This window comes from Mastigoproctus giganteus, chromosome 6, assembly GCF_048544385.1.
Source record: "Mastigoproctus giganteus isolate SK-2022 chromosome 6, ASM4854438v1, whole genome shotgun sequence".
Taxonomy (NCBI): domain Eukaryota; kingdom Metazoa; phylum Arthropoda; class Arachnida; order Uropygi; family Thelyphonidae; genus Mastigoproctus; species Mastigoproctus giganteus.
In genome coordinates, this window is record NC_143580.1 from 198016592 (window position 1) to 198035095 (window position 18504).

The 18504-nt window shown below is 37.4% G+C and overlaps 1 protein-coding gene across 6 annotated transcripts in view; it reads right to left on the bottom strand.

Annotated features, from left to right (window-relative positions):
* CalpA (calpain A) overlaps positions 1-18504 on the bottom strand; it is a 698286-nt gene that overhangs the window by 110450 nt on the left and 569332 nt on the right. For all 6 annotated transcript variants that reach the window (XM_090376655.1, XM_090376654.1, XM_090376656.1 and 3 more), the window contains exon 4: positions 6814-7066. In XM_090376655.1, coding sequence (XP_090232781.1) covers positions 6814-7066 — 253 coding nt within the window. The remainder of the gene's footprint in view (positions 1-6813; positions 7067-18504) is intronic.

Here is an 18504-nt window from a genome sequence, read left to right on the forward strand (position 1 = left end):
AATTAGAAAGTATAACAATATCACAAGATTTGCTAAAAAAAAAATCTGAATAAGCAGGAGTAACGATATCTTACATTACTTTAAGGTTATTTATTAACCTTGAACACGAGAACTTAACTCAGTGACTGAAATGATGGTTATAAGTTAAGAGTATTCCAAACTGATAAGTGACAACGGGAATCCTTAACTCAATATAAAGTTTAAATTGAGTCTCTAGTGGCTCGTTTTTAGCGTGACATTAAACAATTTAAGAATGCGACGTCTGCTAAGTCCCCACAATCCCTCTCTATACGTAATTTGGAACTTTTTCACTTCTAGCGACTTCAAACAGATAATCATCTTCCTCTGTTGAAATATTCAGAGGCTATATTATCGCATGATCCATCCCTGAGGAAACAGACTCTCGGGGTTCATTTCTTTTGCTATCACTTGAAACTCTTGATGGGATAATCGTTGGAATAAATGACAATTTAAGTATATTTTGATTGGAGGGAACTGAGAAGAGATAACGTACTAAAATTGCCTGTATCACTTATTTAAACAGCTGCTGGAGTTTTGCGTCGATCAGGCGTCGGGCGGACTGAAATTAGCGAAAAGAAAATGCATGCCGAATCATGGGTAAAGATGGCAAGAGGAACTGCAAAAGACTGATGCAACAGAACCAGCAAACTGGTCACAGAGCGATGGTAATGAAGATCTGTCACTTTTCTGTACATAACAGTTGTTTCGATGTCATCCATTCGGGGGGAAAGAATGATAATTAATGAAAATCATTAATTAGCTTGTGTAGCAGATGATACTAGCTGGAAAAGTTGAGAACGACAGCAACACAGATGCATAGTTACTCAAAAGAATATGTTAATGGAATTTTGGAATTACAGTATGTACGTTATTATTAAAATCACTTTAATTATTGCATTGCAGGAGTATCGAAAACAGCACTGATGGCTACGGAGTATATACATAGTTTGTTACAAACAATTTACGCAGATACAGAGTAATGGCATTAGGCATGCTATTTACAACGCTAATTAACGATTCAACATACATTCATCATTACGTAGGTTCACAAATGATTCATCATTATATTAGAAGGTCTATTAATGCTTTCTAGATATCATTAAGTTTTGGCTAGCTCAACACTAAATCGAAGGAATGGGAAAATGAGAGTCAATCTGTAAATTCTTGCGTGTTCCATTTATTCTTAACACAGACATTTAATTCGATGGGAGAAATCAAGGCTGCGTTGCATTTTGGGGGTAAGGGAGAAGAAGAATATTTATTCGTGTGAAGACAAAATGAGTCCTTGTAAGTTATACAAGTACGTATAAATGTCCCACTATCGTTTTTCAGTTCATTTATCATATTCATCACATGATAATCTTCCTCCTTCCCATACACACACACACTAAAAATGGAAGAGCTTGCCCCTGATCATCATAAAATGTGCGGAACACCTTTGATGTTCAGGCTTTTGTAACAAAAACCTTCATAGCTAAAAATTAATCATATCAAGTTAAGCTTTTCGATTATTTTGTATAAAATGAACAGTTTCACTTTCTTCATCAATGTAGAGTGAATTTCTCCATAATTCAAATTGATTGTGTGATATATTCGGGAACGTGTTCCTTCCTACCATTAGAAAAAATCCGATTGAATTCAAGGAGTTTCTTGTTTAAAACTTCTGCTCGTCTCTAAGATATACAGGTATGTTATAGATCATATTTTTGCAATTATATAGTGGAATTAAATTAAATTATGCTTAGTTATAAAGTTATCCATTTGCCCATCTGTTATGTAGTTAATCTATGTGTGACATGGTTGCGATTTGGGTACAGTACATTGCACTTTTTTTGAATTCGCATTTTGGAGAGGAAATTAATATAGAATATGAAATATTACTGATAAATAATTACTTTTCTGCCTAATTGTAAAATTTGAATTGCCATTTTGAACATTATTTCCTCTAGGAACGATGCCAAATGTATACTATACTATACTATCTAGTTTGAAGGCTTTATGAAAGAGCGTAGCAGAAAACCTCCTTTTCGGAAACCTAAGGGAGTTTCCCAAACTAGAGTAAATGGCTTAACCCGAGAAAGACTAGCTACAGGAGTTAATATTATAATGGGAAAATTATGCGAGGAAGTGGGCTTCTTCTACATCTGCCAAAAAAAAAAAAAAATCTATCATTCATACCTTTCCTGTCGCCGAGAAAGTGCCTATAGTTCTGTAGTTTACTCGAGAAAACTATGATTGATCCGGATTTATAGAATAATCTAATCCAGGATCTGTTTTTAACATGGACGATTTTTTTATATGACAGGTATGCCATTAAATAATGTCTCTCCCCCCCCCCCGTAAAGTATTGCCTATCGAGTTAAACATGAAGTGCATTCACAGTGGTAGCTTGTTGTGGTGCTGCAGGTTCGTATATTCTAGCAACTGTTATTTAGAAAGGAAGCTAATATAAAAGTAACATGTCACTGGGAACTGCTGTATTAATGACACCGTTTTTTGTTCATGGTTCGACCAAATTTCAGACTAAGAGTTTGTTGGAAGAATTGCAGTAGTAGTAGTAGTAGGGTAAGGCCGGAGGAACGAAAGGGAGATCTTACCAAAAATGGCTTTAGTTCGACAAATTGCAGCGTCTGAAGACTAGGCACCTGCGAAGTGATCTGACTGAGGTGTTTAAGGCTTTTAATGGATTGAGCAAGCTCAATGCTGATGGAATGCTTCCTCTAGCTCAAACTACACAATTGAAGGGACGTAGGTTAAAATTGAAGGATGGTGGCAGGATAGTTGTTGTTATTTTGGTTTTTAGGAGCATTAGCAACTAAGGCCAAATTGCTCCGGGAATATGCGGTGGTCATTCCCTGACTTCTCCGCATCCTCCGTATTTGGTGGTCACGGGCTCGAACCCCGGTCTAATCAAGAAGCGTGTGCTACGCACTGCTGCTCCTGCCCACATGGCTATGGAGGCACCTTGCAGGGTAGTAGCCTTTGCTACCAAAATGTTTAATAACATTTTAAATTTGTCTTGGCGCATTATGGCCTTAGCTGCCAATGCGCCATTAAAAAACCAAACCAAACCAAACCAAGCACCTTGCAGGATGGATGTGCGGAAGTTTGCTTTCAGTCGGCGGGTGGTCGATAGTTGTAACTTGCATTTGTTGTTGTGGAGGTGAGTAGTCTGAATAAATTCGAGGAAGAACTAGACAAATTATTGGAGAGGATGATCACATGATGTAGGAAGGTGTGTTTTTTTTTTTTTTTTTCCCCGCTGATGCTTTATAAGCTAAATACGGAGGATGCGGAAAGGTCAGGGAATGACCACCGCATATCCCCGGAGCAATATGGTATTAGTTGCTAATGCTCCTAAAAACCAAATAACAACAACAACTTTATAAGCTTGCTTTCTTGCATCATTTGCCATTATTAATACTAAACCGCTATAAGATGTTTATCAAGCAATCAGTGCATCAATGTGTATAAAAGAGGTTACAAATCCAAGGAAACTTCTTTCAAAAAGTAGATGTTGGAGTTATCCTTAAAAGACACCTCCTAAAGCTTGGAGGTTATTACCAGCAACAGTTTCGAATATTATCTCCGGATTCATGGCATAAGATTCAATCCACTTAATAATTTTGCTATAGAAGATCACCAATTACTGCCATCATAGTTTTTCAAGCCAAAAAAAAAAAAGGGAAAACGCAAATGTATTGAGACTTCAAGTTTACGCCGGTACTGATGTCATGTGACCATATTTTCGAGCATCTTGTATCAACTTCTGTTACCCTATAAATGTCCCTTATACCTGTGCGAAGTTTCTCGTCATCTCCTTATTTCATTGCTATTCTATGGTACACCACCATACCATATTTTGTTCCGCTTCATCCCAAGCTGCACGAGTTACATCACTTTTTCTACGTGTTCTGTTAATTTTGTCGAGCAATGTATATATAATTGATATTAACCTAATAATATAGTTCCGTACTTAATCAGTATTTAGTTAGGCCAAAATGCAAGTTCTGTCAGTATTTAATAATGATTATTTCTCTTGAAATCCAATTCATCCACACTTACCCTAAATATAGCTTCCTATAGAACGAAGATAAAAAAAAAAATTTGCTTAGGTGGCTTTGTACCTAAAATATACATAGTATTGTGAAACTTTATCGTTCCTACCATGTAAGCTAATGATCAAAATTTCGATAAAAATCACTATGAATTTTGGAAATTACACAGAGGGTGTTCGCATACATGTACGCATGCGCAGTAGCAATAATCTGCACTTCGTTACGTAAGCGGGTACAATGACAACTTTTTGACCAATTATTCATAATTAAATTAATAATGCAGACTTTTTTTAATAAAAATAATCAGATAACAAAACAAAAATGAATATCTAAAAAAAACGAATGTTAAACAGTAACATGATATTTTGTGTACAAGAAACTCAATGGATGAGAAGACAAAAGCAAGTAATAATGAAGTTTTTTTTTTTAATAATGGAAAGTTGAATAAAACCACTGTTTCAACGCTGAAGTGTAATGGTTTATATCCGTTAATTAAGAAAATGAGATTTGAAGAATTCCTTGCCCATCTGTAGCGAAATTAATTAAATCCGCAGAACCTTCATCGTTTTTTTTTTTTTTTTTTTTAAATAGAGTAGGCTGATGGCAAGCTGAAATTGCAAAGAAAGCCAGTCTTTCAAGAAACATTAACCTTCATATCATAAATATGGTTATATCATATGTTTACTTTTTATTACACTGTAAAATTTATATGGATATTGTAATCACTATTTTTATTATTTACATTTAATGCAAAAATTATTTTTGTAACATAAAAGTACCTTTCTGATAATAATTATAAGATTTTAAACATCTGGACGTTTTCGTTTGTCTTTATTTATTTATTATTTTATTTTATTTTTAATTTTTATAACTTCCTGAAAGGCAAAAATTAGCATAAATTTTTAAAATGTTTTCATAGAATTTTTTTTATTCAATTTCCAGAGTTATCAAAATACTCCGAATCGTTCCTATTTGGGTATATGGTGTTTACAGAGCAACCAATTATCACTTAACGCGGATTAAACAGGATAATTCCTACATATATACACTTGTAATTATGCATACTTTTATATATTTTATTAACCAGTGAAATATTAGCTCAAGAAAAATACTACAACATCCTCCAATCTAAATTAGTGTCAATAAGTTTTCATTTTTCGTAATAGAATTGCAGTACATTACAGACACATTTCTTTTTCTTCTAAACAACTATTCACTGTGTACAAATTGCAAGTTCACCTTACCATGGAATACTGTTTTCACATCCGGGGTAATGCCTCCAACCTCTCTCAAGCTTCTTGACCCCATTCAAAAGATGGCAGTCAGGTTAATTAATAACCGTTTCTTACAAAGTCTCTCCACTCTCTGTCTCACAGATGTTCAGTTTCTGATGCATGCTTTTCTATGGATGCTTCCATGACACTGTTCTTCTGAATTGGCATTTGTAATTCCTCACTATTTTCCAAACCAGTCAGCGTCTATTCACTATCTAATTTTAAATTCACAGAATGAATTTTTTCTTTTCTTCATTCTCGTGGATATCGTAATTGGTAAAATTGCCGTTCTTCCCACACCGGGTGGAAAAGATCTGATTTCGAATCCCGTCGACGACGCGAGGAATTTTCATGGGTCTTTTTTTTACAATGTGACTGAGTTAGTGGTTTCATGTGATGATTACACGGTTTTTTCTCCAGGAAACTCGGGTTTTTCGTCCAGCAAACCGACCACAGAATACACGCAAATTACAGACATTATATGTTCCGCAATATGGCCTAAGTTTCTGATGCGCCTATCACCCTACAACAACCAACCTTCTCTTATTAATTTATTCCTTTTACGTCTGTTTTCTGGAACAACATGCCTTCACACGTATTTCACGAAAACAACAATCGAAAGAAATTTAAGTCTAATATCAACAAGTATTAGATATTATGTTTAATTTTTCTCAGGCTTCGACCCATACATGGCACTCACCTTTCATGTTTGGGGTTTTCATTAAAAAATACAACCACCATGAAATGTAACTTTTAAGCGATCTTCAAATTCTGTCTCTTTCTTTTGATATGCAGAAAACTAATTCTGTGTACTAACTTTTCTTTGGGATCTCAGATACTACTGCATTAAAAAACTTATTTTAAAATCTCCGTATAATCATTTCGCTACTTTTTCAATAACTGCTTCTCAAGTGATGTTTATGGTTGGTTCGCTGTTTCCTAAAGAAAAATCATGAATTTATCTCATCATCCTCTATCTCTTTCCAGTCCATCTGTGGTAATTGTACTTTTCTTTTTTGCAGTGTCCATCCCATTTAATTCTTCCTAGGATTTTTCAGATCTCATGTGTTCTGCAATCAATATGTTGGTATCTCCAGTCTCTGGCAATAGACAGTACTGTACTTCTCTCTTCACATTTCTTCATGTCATTTGCAACTTCTGAGCCATCTATCTAGTTAAAGTTCACCTCTCACATCCATATGGTATTGACGGATGAGCTCATTAAAAGTTTTTCTTTTAGCCCATCGTAGATCTACAGTTTATAAGTGCTCAGTTATTTATGAAGATTCTTCAAGTCGTTTTTCTTGCCATTTTTCAAATACTGTACGAAAAGTCTGTCCATGTTTTTTCATCGGACGGTTGAAGTAGTAGCTCTGATTTAATTCCGAATCAAAGAAATATTATGATTAAACAAATAAATATATGTATATAAAATTAAACTATATATTAAAAAGTTTTACTTTGCATAAGCCTTTTCCAATAATGCACTCCAGAACTCATTGTTATGTTTGGAATGCATGAAAACCAGTTGGCCATTGAACGTTGGAAGACGATCATCAATAACAATGTCTACCCATCGACCGTATTGCCAAAATCGGAAATGGAAGATACCAGCATAATCCTTTACAAAAGACTGGTCGTCAGGAACAACACGGTAGAAAAGAGCTTGGTTAAGAGTTAGGTTGGCAACAGCTGCTAGGAGCCAACAGTCACCTAGGAGGATGGAAAAATACACAGGCTTCTAATACTGAAAACAGATACAATCTTAAAAGTAATAATTTCCATTTCAACAAATTTACTCCATAACATCTCAGAATAATGTCCCAGCTAAGACACGTTTTACTCACCTTCATATATTATAAATATAATTACCAGTTTCAAAAGTGTACCAGGATAGATAATGAAAACGAAAACACACGATTCAAGAAAATTAAAAAGGTTAACAACTTGTCGTCAATTTACTGAAAAATAAATGCTGATTTATTATATGAAAAAGTAAGCTGCATTCTGAGTACGTTTAAGTACGTTTTCATTTATCTTGACACACACTGTACATTTTTAATAAACACTCTGAAACTCCCACAGGTCTAAACTCAATGTAGAAACTTCACTGTTGGCAGCGATTAAATTAAGCGATTTACTAAAGCCAGCAAATTAAAAATTACTGCATCTAAACATAACGAAGAAAATTAAAATCGTGTGGCATATATTTAAAAAGTGCTTGGAAGGAGACAGACAGGTATTTCGACTGTTTACTTTAGCATTATTTCAAGAGGAAAGATAGCTTACGTAAATACAATTACACGAGAAAGCAGTAAAAGAATTAAGAGAACTTTAAATTCTTTCGAATTCATTCTAATAATTAAGTTAGATTTTAAACAGGCAGACAGTTCGGCCACGTTTATATTTTAATTGTAAACGATCTTTGTTTAAAAGATGTATCTCAACGATAACCATCATGTGAATTGAGGTTTGGGGGAAAAAAAACAAAAAAAAAAAACACCTCCAATAGGGAATTTTTCTACCGGTGCGTTTATTGAAATAGTTCTTCCATAATTATTTACCTAGGATTATGTGCCATTCTCGCCCTTAATGGTGGGACAGTGGATATAATCACCGTCCATCCCACACTTGGTGGAAAAGTTCTGCGTTCGAATCCTGTCAATGACGCGAGGAATATTTACAGTTCCCCCCCCCCATTTCTTAAAAGTGGCTGAGTTAGTCGGTGTCGGGCGAGGATTGCATGGTTTTCGTCCCTGAAAGCTCGAGGTTTACGTCCAGCAAACAGAAAAGTCGAGCATAGAACACAAGAAATTTATATATACAAAATATTGTCGTCTCATTGTCATATATATAGGGGTTGTCAATGATTCCCATGGATGTTAGTTTATGGTTTATTGATCCATGTCCGGTAATGAGGTAGGTGGTATAAAGACCAGGAGAAAACCAATTTGGAGATTTAGGAAATACGGCATTCACATAAGGTATAAATTTCTTGGTGATTGGGCCCTTGTCGGTAGCAGTCCATCTGTCCTGCCAAGTCTGAAGTAGTAGGATGCCAATTTGTTTCTTTTCCTGCCTGATTTCATTCAGGTTATTGATGGAGTATCCAAGGATAGTTGCTGGTATACCCCTGGATAGACAGTAGTGAAGGCCCCTTCGAATAACCTCCAGATCAAGTGGAAGGACACCCACAAGAACCTGAAGGGCTGGGTTGCTAACTGTGCAGCATGCCCTTGTAATAGTAAGAAGGATGGTGCGCTGGATGGTTCCCAGTTTACGTTTGTTGTTGTAAAGAGTTGCCCTGCGAAACCAGACCCCTGATCCATACGTTATGAAGGGAAGGAAGATTGATTTGTACAGAACTTTAAGGGTACGTCGGTTCAATCCCCAATCACGACGACTCACCCGTGCAATGAGAGCAGTGTAGTTTCTCACTTTCGCGCATTGCCATAGTTGGTTAGAGCTTTTTCGCTACAATTAGATTTAATGTGGGCCGATTTTTAGTACTGAAAATCATTAAAATTGTCCAAAAGAACAGCTAAATGCTGATAACCAGATCACTAATCATGGTCCGGCTATCCACGCTTTTAACAACATTACATGTATTCCACTAACCACTGCTGCCATTTCCAACACCACTGCAAATAACTCCACGGGCTCACAACTGATAAGTATGGCAAACATCTTGGCACACTCAGGGTCTGAGCATCATTCTTCTCTTTCTCTTTCTTGGTGATTCCATTTTACTTCTGACTCTTGTTCTCTCTCTCTCTCTCTCTCTCTCTCTCTCTCTCTCTCTCTCTCTCTCTCTCTCTCTCAGGGTAACAACGCGGGGATTTTTTTTTTTTTTGGCTGGTGCAGCATAAGCCTCAGGCTTCCTTGCACCATATGGCTAATAATAATAAAATAGATTTGTCTGTTCCACTCATACATAAGAGTTTTATCCGTGGAAATGAATTCCCACCATCCGGTTTTGATTATTGTCTGCAAAAATTGGGCGGGGTATCTTCTTCTGGTCGGACTTTTTTCTTCCGATTGCTAGTTTCGTCTGAGTTACTCTTAAGCTGAACCCTAAACACTGTCTGTGTTGATACATGGGTGAACTCCGCTACTATCTATAACTATACTCTACGAATCATGTATTCGTGCAGCGATAGTATACTTTGCCTGCGACGGGCGGCATGTAGAGACATGATACAAGGTTCTATTATTTAACATATTTTAAAGTGCGCATGCTTGTGATTGTTTGCTTGTGTACATAGTATTTCATTTCTGAGGGATTAACTTTTTATTCAGCGTAATTGCAAACCTAGTAAGTTCCAACTGTTTATTAAAGCTATTACTGTATTATGTTTCGTACATATTGTGTCAGAAATCCTGACAGCTGACTGCTACACTAGACTAGTAGTAGAAGGGTTTTAGGAGCATCAGCGACTAAGGCCATATTGCTCCGTATATACTGTCTGTAAATCGCGTGTGTACTGTGGTCGATTTTCTGTTTGCTGGACGTAAAACCCGGGAGGAAAGAAAAACCATGCTACCCTCGCCTGAGACTGACTAACTCAGCCACGTTGTGAAAAAGGCCTATAAAAATTCCTCACGTCATCGACGGGACTCGAACTCAGGTCTTTTCCACCCGATGTGGGCAGGACGGAGATTCTACCGTGCTATCCATGAAGGCACACCAGACTATCAAAGGTGACTATTCATTAGCCAAGAAAAGAGAAAACTTATATTATTGTTTGGTTTTTAGGAACATTAGCAAATAAGGCCATATTACTCCGGGGATATGCGGTGGTCATTCCCTGATCTCTCCGCGTCCTCAATATTTAGTGGTCACGGGCTCGAACCCCGGTCTAATCAAGAAGCGTTTGCTATCACTGCTGCTCCTGCCCACCTGGGTACGGAGGCGCCGAGTCGAAACTAATACAATAAATAAGACAATAAAGCTTTCTAAAGTGAGCGTAATCAGTATAACAGTTTCAACTGTTTCACCCTGTCTAGAGGATATGTCATGGATTTAGTTTTGATGGTGACCCCTAACCACAAAGGACAGTGAGTAATGTCTCAATCTACTCCTCTAAATCACGTTATTATCTGATAGTTCCGTAGATCGTAGAACGAAAGGTCAAGTGAAAACTCTGGACACGCCTTTCTCTCCTTTCTTGTAGGGAAAAATCGATTACCACACTGTGGACCCAAAAAACTCCCCGAACCATGCGTTTTATTAAACTTGTTATTTGCTTTCACCGCGATGTTAAGTGAAGAATGTTGTGGCCATGACTAATAAAGTTATATTGCCTTCATGATTGCGTCAAAGGTCACTTGCAGTTCCTGCGTAAGTCCGTGGTGATGATACCACATCCGACCGAATCAGTTTCTATTACATCGCAATATAAAATTAAGTTTAAGTGAGAGTTCAAGCGACGGAAAATAAACTTTTTTCTGTAGTTCGCGAACTGAAAAATAAAATGATTGTTACACCACCGTTTTCATCTAAACATATTTCCATAAAAATTTTGTTTTTTATTTTTAAACTAGATAATGTCATAAAATAGCAGGAAAAAATTTAAAGTTTTTAGCAATCTATCTCGCTATCTGGAGATGAATACTACTGTCTGTATGCAAAGTCGAAGTTAGAGCGGGGTAACAGAGGCGATCGTCCCAGGCGCCAAGAACCTCATTTTTTTAATAATAAGTATTAAATATTAAATAGTACTTGATAGGAAAGTCACGGACGTAAAAGCTATATGTTATCAAATAGAAGGCGTTTGAGAATTTGTGGGAGGGAGGAGAACGCTGGGATTAGGCACGAAGCACAGTGTCTAGCAAATCGCTCTCGCATGCAGCACAGTTGATATAATCACCGTCCTCCCCACACCGGGTGGTTCGAATCCCGTCAATGACGCCAGTGGTTTTCATGCGCCTTTTTCCCAACGTGGCTGTGTTAGTTTTTCTCAAGCAAGAATAGCATGGTTTTTTCTCCCGGAAACTCGGTTTTTGCATCCAGCAAACAAACAAAATCCACAACAGAACACACGCAATTTACAGGTAAATATATATACGGCGCAATATGGTCTAAACAGTGATGCCTCGAATCCATACCGTGAGCGCTGTTTACTAGTGCCTGCCCTGTTCGTATATCATGGCCAGCGAAATCTGAACTATAGAACATACATACTTCGGATGCTCCTGGACGATGTAAAGCCACCCCCAACTACCTCCACATTCTCTCCAAGAACAGCCTAGCAAATCAGTTATTGGACTTCAACTTTCTAATTCTATTCGTATAATATTTTATTTAAAATAGAAGTAAAAGATGAGGCAAAATTCTACAGTAGATATCACAACTGTAATCCTTTTTAAAGAGTTGTTTGTATTGGAAAAGAGATTGCAGAATCACCCATTGCTTTTTAACTTTAACTAACCTGCACGAAGACATAGACGAAAAATGTCTGATGCGAGGCAAGATAAATCAGTAAGGAAAAGACATGTAGAAATATTGAAACACGAGTCTTTTTCTACGTTACATTGGACACCACTCACTTTTCTCTAAAAAAAGTAGTTTGAAAATCTTAAAATTCATAATAAAGTATGGGGATTTTTATATAACCACGACAACTACCAGAAGACTTAGCCATCCATTGCACCAATTTACCAGTCTGTTCCATTTATATCATTATGATCTCCATCCTCGTCGACAGCGACCATACTGATATAAACGGAACGGACATCTGTGATATGGGGAAAATTATTCTTCTTCTACCTACTGAAAAACACTTACTACCAGAACCTCTTCAATTCATCCATAACACAAATAAGAGCGATATCTCCTCGAATCCATACCGTGAGCGCTGTTTACTAGTGCCTGCCCTGTTCGTATGTCATGGCCAGCGAAATCTGAACTATAGAACATACATACTTCGGATGCTCCTGGACGATGTAAAGCCACCCCCAACTACCTCCACATTCTCTCCAAGAAGAACTCAGACGCGCTCTTGTAGATGTCCTAGGGATTCATAATAGCTTCATCAGCGACATGCAATGTCATTGAGAGTCCTGTAATGCAGTCAGTAGGCCTATTCCCCCAAACGAATAGCAACTGACATTCCATCCACGACTTAACTCTTGGCCAGGTTTGTGCATATGTGTTAACTATCATTTTACAGATCACTAATGAAATTAAATAATTTTTTTATTTTGATTTTTCTGTTTATTATTAAAGATCATTCACTTGAGAATTTCCAAGGATTACCGCGATTTTCTCCATTCTATGACTGTTCCTTAAGATTTGGAAAACTATTTCTGATGCTAAAATTTCAAAATAAAACTATACAACGAAATAACAGAATATACCAATAAAGCCATGCGCTTAACACCATAATCTTGAGTAATGGATGATTGTACCAAGTTTATTAGGTGACCAACTTGCTTAATTTTCAGATAAACAGTCTCTAAGGTAATGAACATAGGAATATAAACCCTTTATCTCGAACATAGGAATACAGACCCTTTATCAAGAGCAATTTCCATTCCTCGTCAGAAGTGTCATCATCAATACTCTCACAAACTCCCTCTACGATTGTCTCTGACATTAGAGAAGCGTAAGGCCGCACTGCATTCCATAATTGTTCTTTAAGATGAATTATGGGACCGAGATGCTAAGTGGCGTAGAATCCTGCTGGACTTGGACACGATTTTGACAGTACAGTTATACTCATTAACGAAATTTTTATGCAAGTACGGTATTGTGCTGATATTTCCATTAATTTATAGTTATGAAAAATATGCATTTATCATCATGAATTCTTCTTAGGCGCTTGAATACCGGCTGTCCTACATTAATTGAGTAAAAGTAAAAATGTATTATTAAAAGATTTATTTTCGCGCGATTAATTTTTTAGAATTCAATTTTTGTTTGTACAACAACTTTTGGAAAAACCAAAACGTGTGCAACCTCAGGGGAATATAAGTTAACGTTCATTTGTTAGTAAGTTATACAAACAAAAACAATAGCATTTCTAATACTTCTGTTTTTAAACGTGGCTTTATTGCCCTTTCGAAATGAATGCGCTAAGGTCCAACTGAATGTAAAGTAAGCCTCGAATCGTATATGATGTATCTTCACAATCTTAAGTGTCTTCTAATCTGATAACGGGGCTTTACCTTTTATCTTAAAACCTTTACTTTTATCAGCTTATTGCCACTGTAGAAAATGTGTGTGTGTGTGTGTGTGTGTGTGTGAGTGTGAGAGAGAGAGAAAGTCAAGAAACGCCATCTGGGAGAAGGGGTGACAGAAGTTTGTCTAAGATTTATTACTGAAAAATCCTATAGGCACCTAAGTTGACAGCAGCCTGTTCGGTACGCCTGTAGTTTCTCAGTTAAGTTTTATCTGATTTAGAGATAGGGCTGTTGCTGCTCTTTTAAACCTCTATCAGCTCCGACAGGGCGCATTTCTCAGCCTCTGGCAGTTTATCGTTGTTTCTTTTCAGATATCGTAAAATCCAAGCGTAACGACCAGTTTTTAAAAGCAATTTTTATTCTCTTTATCCATCGTTACTTAGAATAATTTTTTTATCAAATCATTTACGACGAATACTAAAAAAGATATGAAAATCACTTATTTTTGAAACAAAGGAAAAACAAATAACGTGACTTATGAGACGGATGCCTTAGCTTTTAGCATATCATAAAATTATTGTAGTAAACAGTACACGATTTTATGAAACAACGACAGAAGCTACGAAAATTGTTCAATAAAACCGGTTCTGTTTACTCGGACGGAACTGTAAATCATAATTTTATGAGTATATTTACGCTGCATCCAATAGAAAACGAGGCCAGGCATTATGTATGTAATTTGCAATACTTTTCTACACGTTCTTGCAGATAAAATAAAGTTTTATAAGCTTATGTCTGTAACTCATATATCAAATAGATGAATCTATGGCAATATGTCAGCTGTCTTCATTTCCCGTGTGTGTTTTATACATTACGGCATCTCATTAAATAGTGGCTTATTTGCTCGTTGGTACCGATTTCTAAACATGATCTAAACTTAAGTGGAAAGAAAAAAAAGTTTTAGAATTTTAACTATTCTTTACAGAATACGGTTAATTTTTACTTTGGCATAAAGAATTGTAACTTCTTAGCTCAAATTTCAGAAAGATAAGATTTTGTTTCGAGGCAGCAACTCGAGTTACATTTCTTAACGTAACTCGAATTACATTTCTTTAATTAAAATGGGATGGAGAAAATTAGAAAACAGTGGATCTAGAAATCCAATTAAAATGCTAGACCCGCAGTTCTGGCAATCGACTGGCCGAGAATAAACTTCTGCCATTCATACAAAGCATAGTACACAGGTCTACGATTTCGAAAAATTTATATCTGAGTGAATGAAATGAGAGCATCCCGCCAATATGCACAACATAAAAGCATATTTTAATTAACTGGAAACAGGTGAATAGTTAATATGATCAATAAGTATAGTAATCAAATTTTAGTGAACAATCAAGTGTTTCATGCCTTTACATGACCACTAGGATGAATTTGCTAGGCTCAGGCCCGTAATATGACTATGCAGTTATGAAAGTGCACCAAAAATCGACCATGAAACATGAACTATCCAGATGGTTTACTTTTATTTAACACAATGCATTGTCATTGCGATGTGCAATCTTTGCTCCAACTTATACACTGAGTGGCCAATTTATTAGGTACATTATTAGCGAGTAGGTCCCCTTTAGCCCTCAGAACGGCCTAGCCCACACTGACCTCCAGCTGCTTCCTACTGTCGTTGCAATTCGATGGTTGCGGATCTCTAGTCTGAACAGCTAATCCACCTCATCCTATAAGTGCTCAATTGGCTTGAGTTCTGGTTACTGGGGAAACCACCACAGTAGGGTGAATTCATTCTCATGTTCGTGGAACTAGCTCTGTACAATTCTGGCCTTATAAAATGACAGATTATTCCGTTAGAAGAGCCAATTCGCAGATAGATACAGTACGATAAATGGACTAGCCTAGCCGGACACAATTTCGGGATAATCTATGGCATCAAACGTTTCTTCACTAGTATCAAAGGGCACAATGTGGTCACTAAAACACTCCCCACGCCGTTACACCTTTACTACCAGATTGCACTGTTGGATGTATAGACCTCGTGCTGATTTCGCCACATTCTGGTCTACCCATCAGCATGAAACAGAAGGAACCGATATTCTTCACACCAGGCAATTTTTTCAGTCATCCAGTGTTGGTGTTCCTGATTCCACTGTAAGCGTATTTTTTTTTTTTTTTTTTTGTGACAGGAATGGATCCCAGTTTAGTTTGGTCGTCGGCTTGCTTGGTCAATTATTACAATTCAGATGCAGCAGTCAAGAGGTCGACTGATGCATCTAAAGTAAAAAAATACATGAGCTGGCTGTAGCGGTGAAATTATCATATCGCCAGGTCCGCCACTAATGGCAGAAGCTCGATTTCCCGACAGCTCAGCTCGGACTTGGCGCATCATGGACTTAGTCGCTCATGCGCCATAAAAAAAAAAAAAAAAAAAAAGAGGCGGATGGCATGGGGGGGGGGACAATATTTATAATTTCGCCTCTGCCTCGCTGTCACTTAAGGGGAAGAATGGGATGAGGTTGAATTCACAGATTAACAGAAATTAAATGAATGGAAAAAATTTTAATTTTATTATAAAATTTTGTAAAGCATTTGCAGACTTTACCAGTTCCTTTCATGTGTTCCTATCTTTGGCCATGTTTCTCGACTCGTTTTCAGTATTTTTCGAGAATATGTAAATACAGGTAACCCTCGTATAACACGGTTGTTAGGTTCTTTAAAATCTCGTGTAGTGCGAAACCGTGTTATACGGGACTAAGAATCAGTACAAAGGGGGGGGGGGGTTACATTCCAAAAGCTAACAAAAATACACTATTTCGTTAACAAATTGCTAACAAAACTGACAAAAATACACCATTCTAAATTTCGTGGCTCTTCTGCTCTTTTCAAAAAATCGTTAATCTGGGTTTGCGTTTGCTCTTTGTCGTATGGAACTAACCATTTTTGAAGCTCCCTTTTGAACTTTGGGCTCCTTTCAGTCGAAGAATCTGAATTCAAAAAATAAGATTCTAGTTTTAGTGTAATATTTGGAAGTTCAGAATTTTCATCTGCGCTATCATCCTCTGAATTGATTTGATTTGCCTCCGATGCCATTTCCACCAAATCCGCTTCGCCAGCCTTTTTTTTTCTAGCAGTAATTCTTGAACGTCTTCAGTAATCATATATATATATATTTTTTTTTTTTTTAGGAGCATCGGCGATTAAGGCTATGGTGCTCTCTGTGTTCAAATTGCATGTGTTCTGAGGTCGATTTTCTAATTTTCTGGACGAAAAACCCCAGTTTCCCGGAGAAAAAACCAAGCTACACTTGCCTGAGACTGACTAACTCAGCCCCGTTATGAAAAATACCCATAACAATTCCTCCCGTCATCGACGGGATACGAACTTAGATCTTTTCCACCGGGTGTAGGGATGACGGAGATTCTATCAACTATGCATGCTACCCACGAGGGCTTCAGTAGTCGTATTATCAAAATGTTCCCCCTCCTACCGACTTAGCAAGTTCTACTATCGCACGGATTCCGTTTTCTGTCGGTTCGACCCTATTTCCTGAATGAACTGGCTGTGGCCATAAATTTTTCCAACACGCATTTAATATTGACAGTTTTATTTCTTTGAGCGATAAAGCTGTTTCCGATACAGTCCACAATTGAAAAATGTTACCATGCCTCCATCACTTCAATTTTCCATCAATTCAATTCGAAATCAATTTTTTCCAAAATCCATTGTAACGATTTTCTAATGTAATGAATTTCAAAGGTAGATATACAATGCCTTGATCTAATTAAGGAAGTTGTGGTAGGAATACTGCTTCAACGTTTGGATGACTTAAATCTTTTGGATGGCCTGGCGCGTTATCCAGTAGCAATAAAACTTGAAAATCTAGATTTTACCACAAGTTCACCAGCACAGAACCTAACATGGAGATTTCCAAATATTTATTTATTTTTAATTTTATTTATTTATTTTTATTTATTTTATTTTATTTTATTATTATTATTATTTTTTTTTTTTTTTTTGCACAGCGATTAGCAAGCCAAAAGCAGGGATTCGCAAGAAAGATGGAAATATAGAAATATTACATCCAAAATAATAGCAGTTTCCCCCCCCCCTCACAAAAACTCAAAAATACCGTTATACGAGGTTGCCACAATTCTCTAACCATGTTAGAGCGAAACCGTGTTATACAGGGTGTCTCAAAAATATTGGTACAAACGTTTAGGGGAGGTAGGTAACATCTAAAGGAATGTGAATCGCATACAAACCCATAACCGGAAACGTCACCGTAAGTCGGTACACGGCGCGGTAGTCGCCGCACGAAGAGCATGCATCGATATACGAACTGTGAGCTGGCAGACATGCACCTAGTGTATGGATTAGCAGAGGGCAATGGACGAGCCGCTCAACGAATTTATGGAGAACGCTTCCCAGACAGACATGTACCGGACCACCGTTTGTTTGTGCGTGTGCATCAAAATTTGTGCGATTATGGGTCATTTAGAGATAACAGGAGTAGTGCGGGCAGACCACGTTCGACGCGAACTCCCACCATGGAAGAAACTGTGTTGAATGCCGTCCAGAATAATCCTACTACCAGTACACGTGCCGTTGCCTCTGCCTTAGGGGTGTCTCGTTCAAGTGTACAGCATGTCTGGCACGACGATTCATTACACCCCTTTCATCTCCAAAGGGTTCCGTTACTGCTCCCCCAAGATCATCCTGCACGTGTGGCTTTTGCGCAATGGTTTCTCCAAGAAAATGTTCAAGACTTGAATTTTCCAGCCTATGTTTTGTTCACGGATGAGGCTTATTTCACTCAAGAAGGCTTATTCAATCAGCACAATGCTCATGTGTGGGCTCACGATAACCCACACGGTGTGCGTCCCCATGCGGCACAACATCGCTTCGCAATAAATGTGTGGGCAGGTATGGTCGGTGACGGCTTAGTCGGCCCATACCTGTTACCATCCTGCATGAACTCCGCTAAATATCGGATCTTTCTTGAACAAGTTCTACCAGGGTTA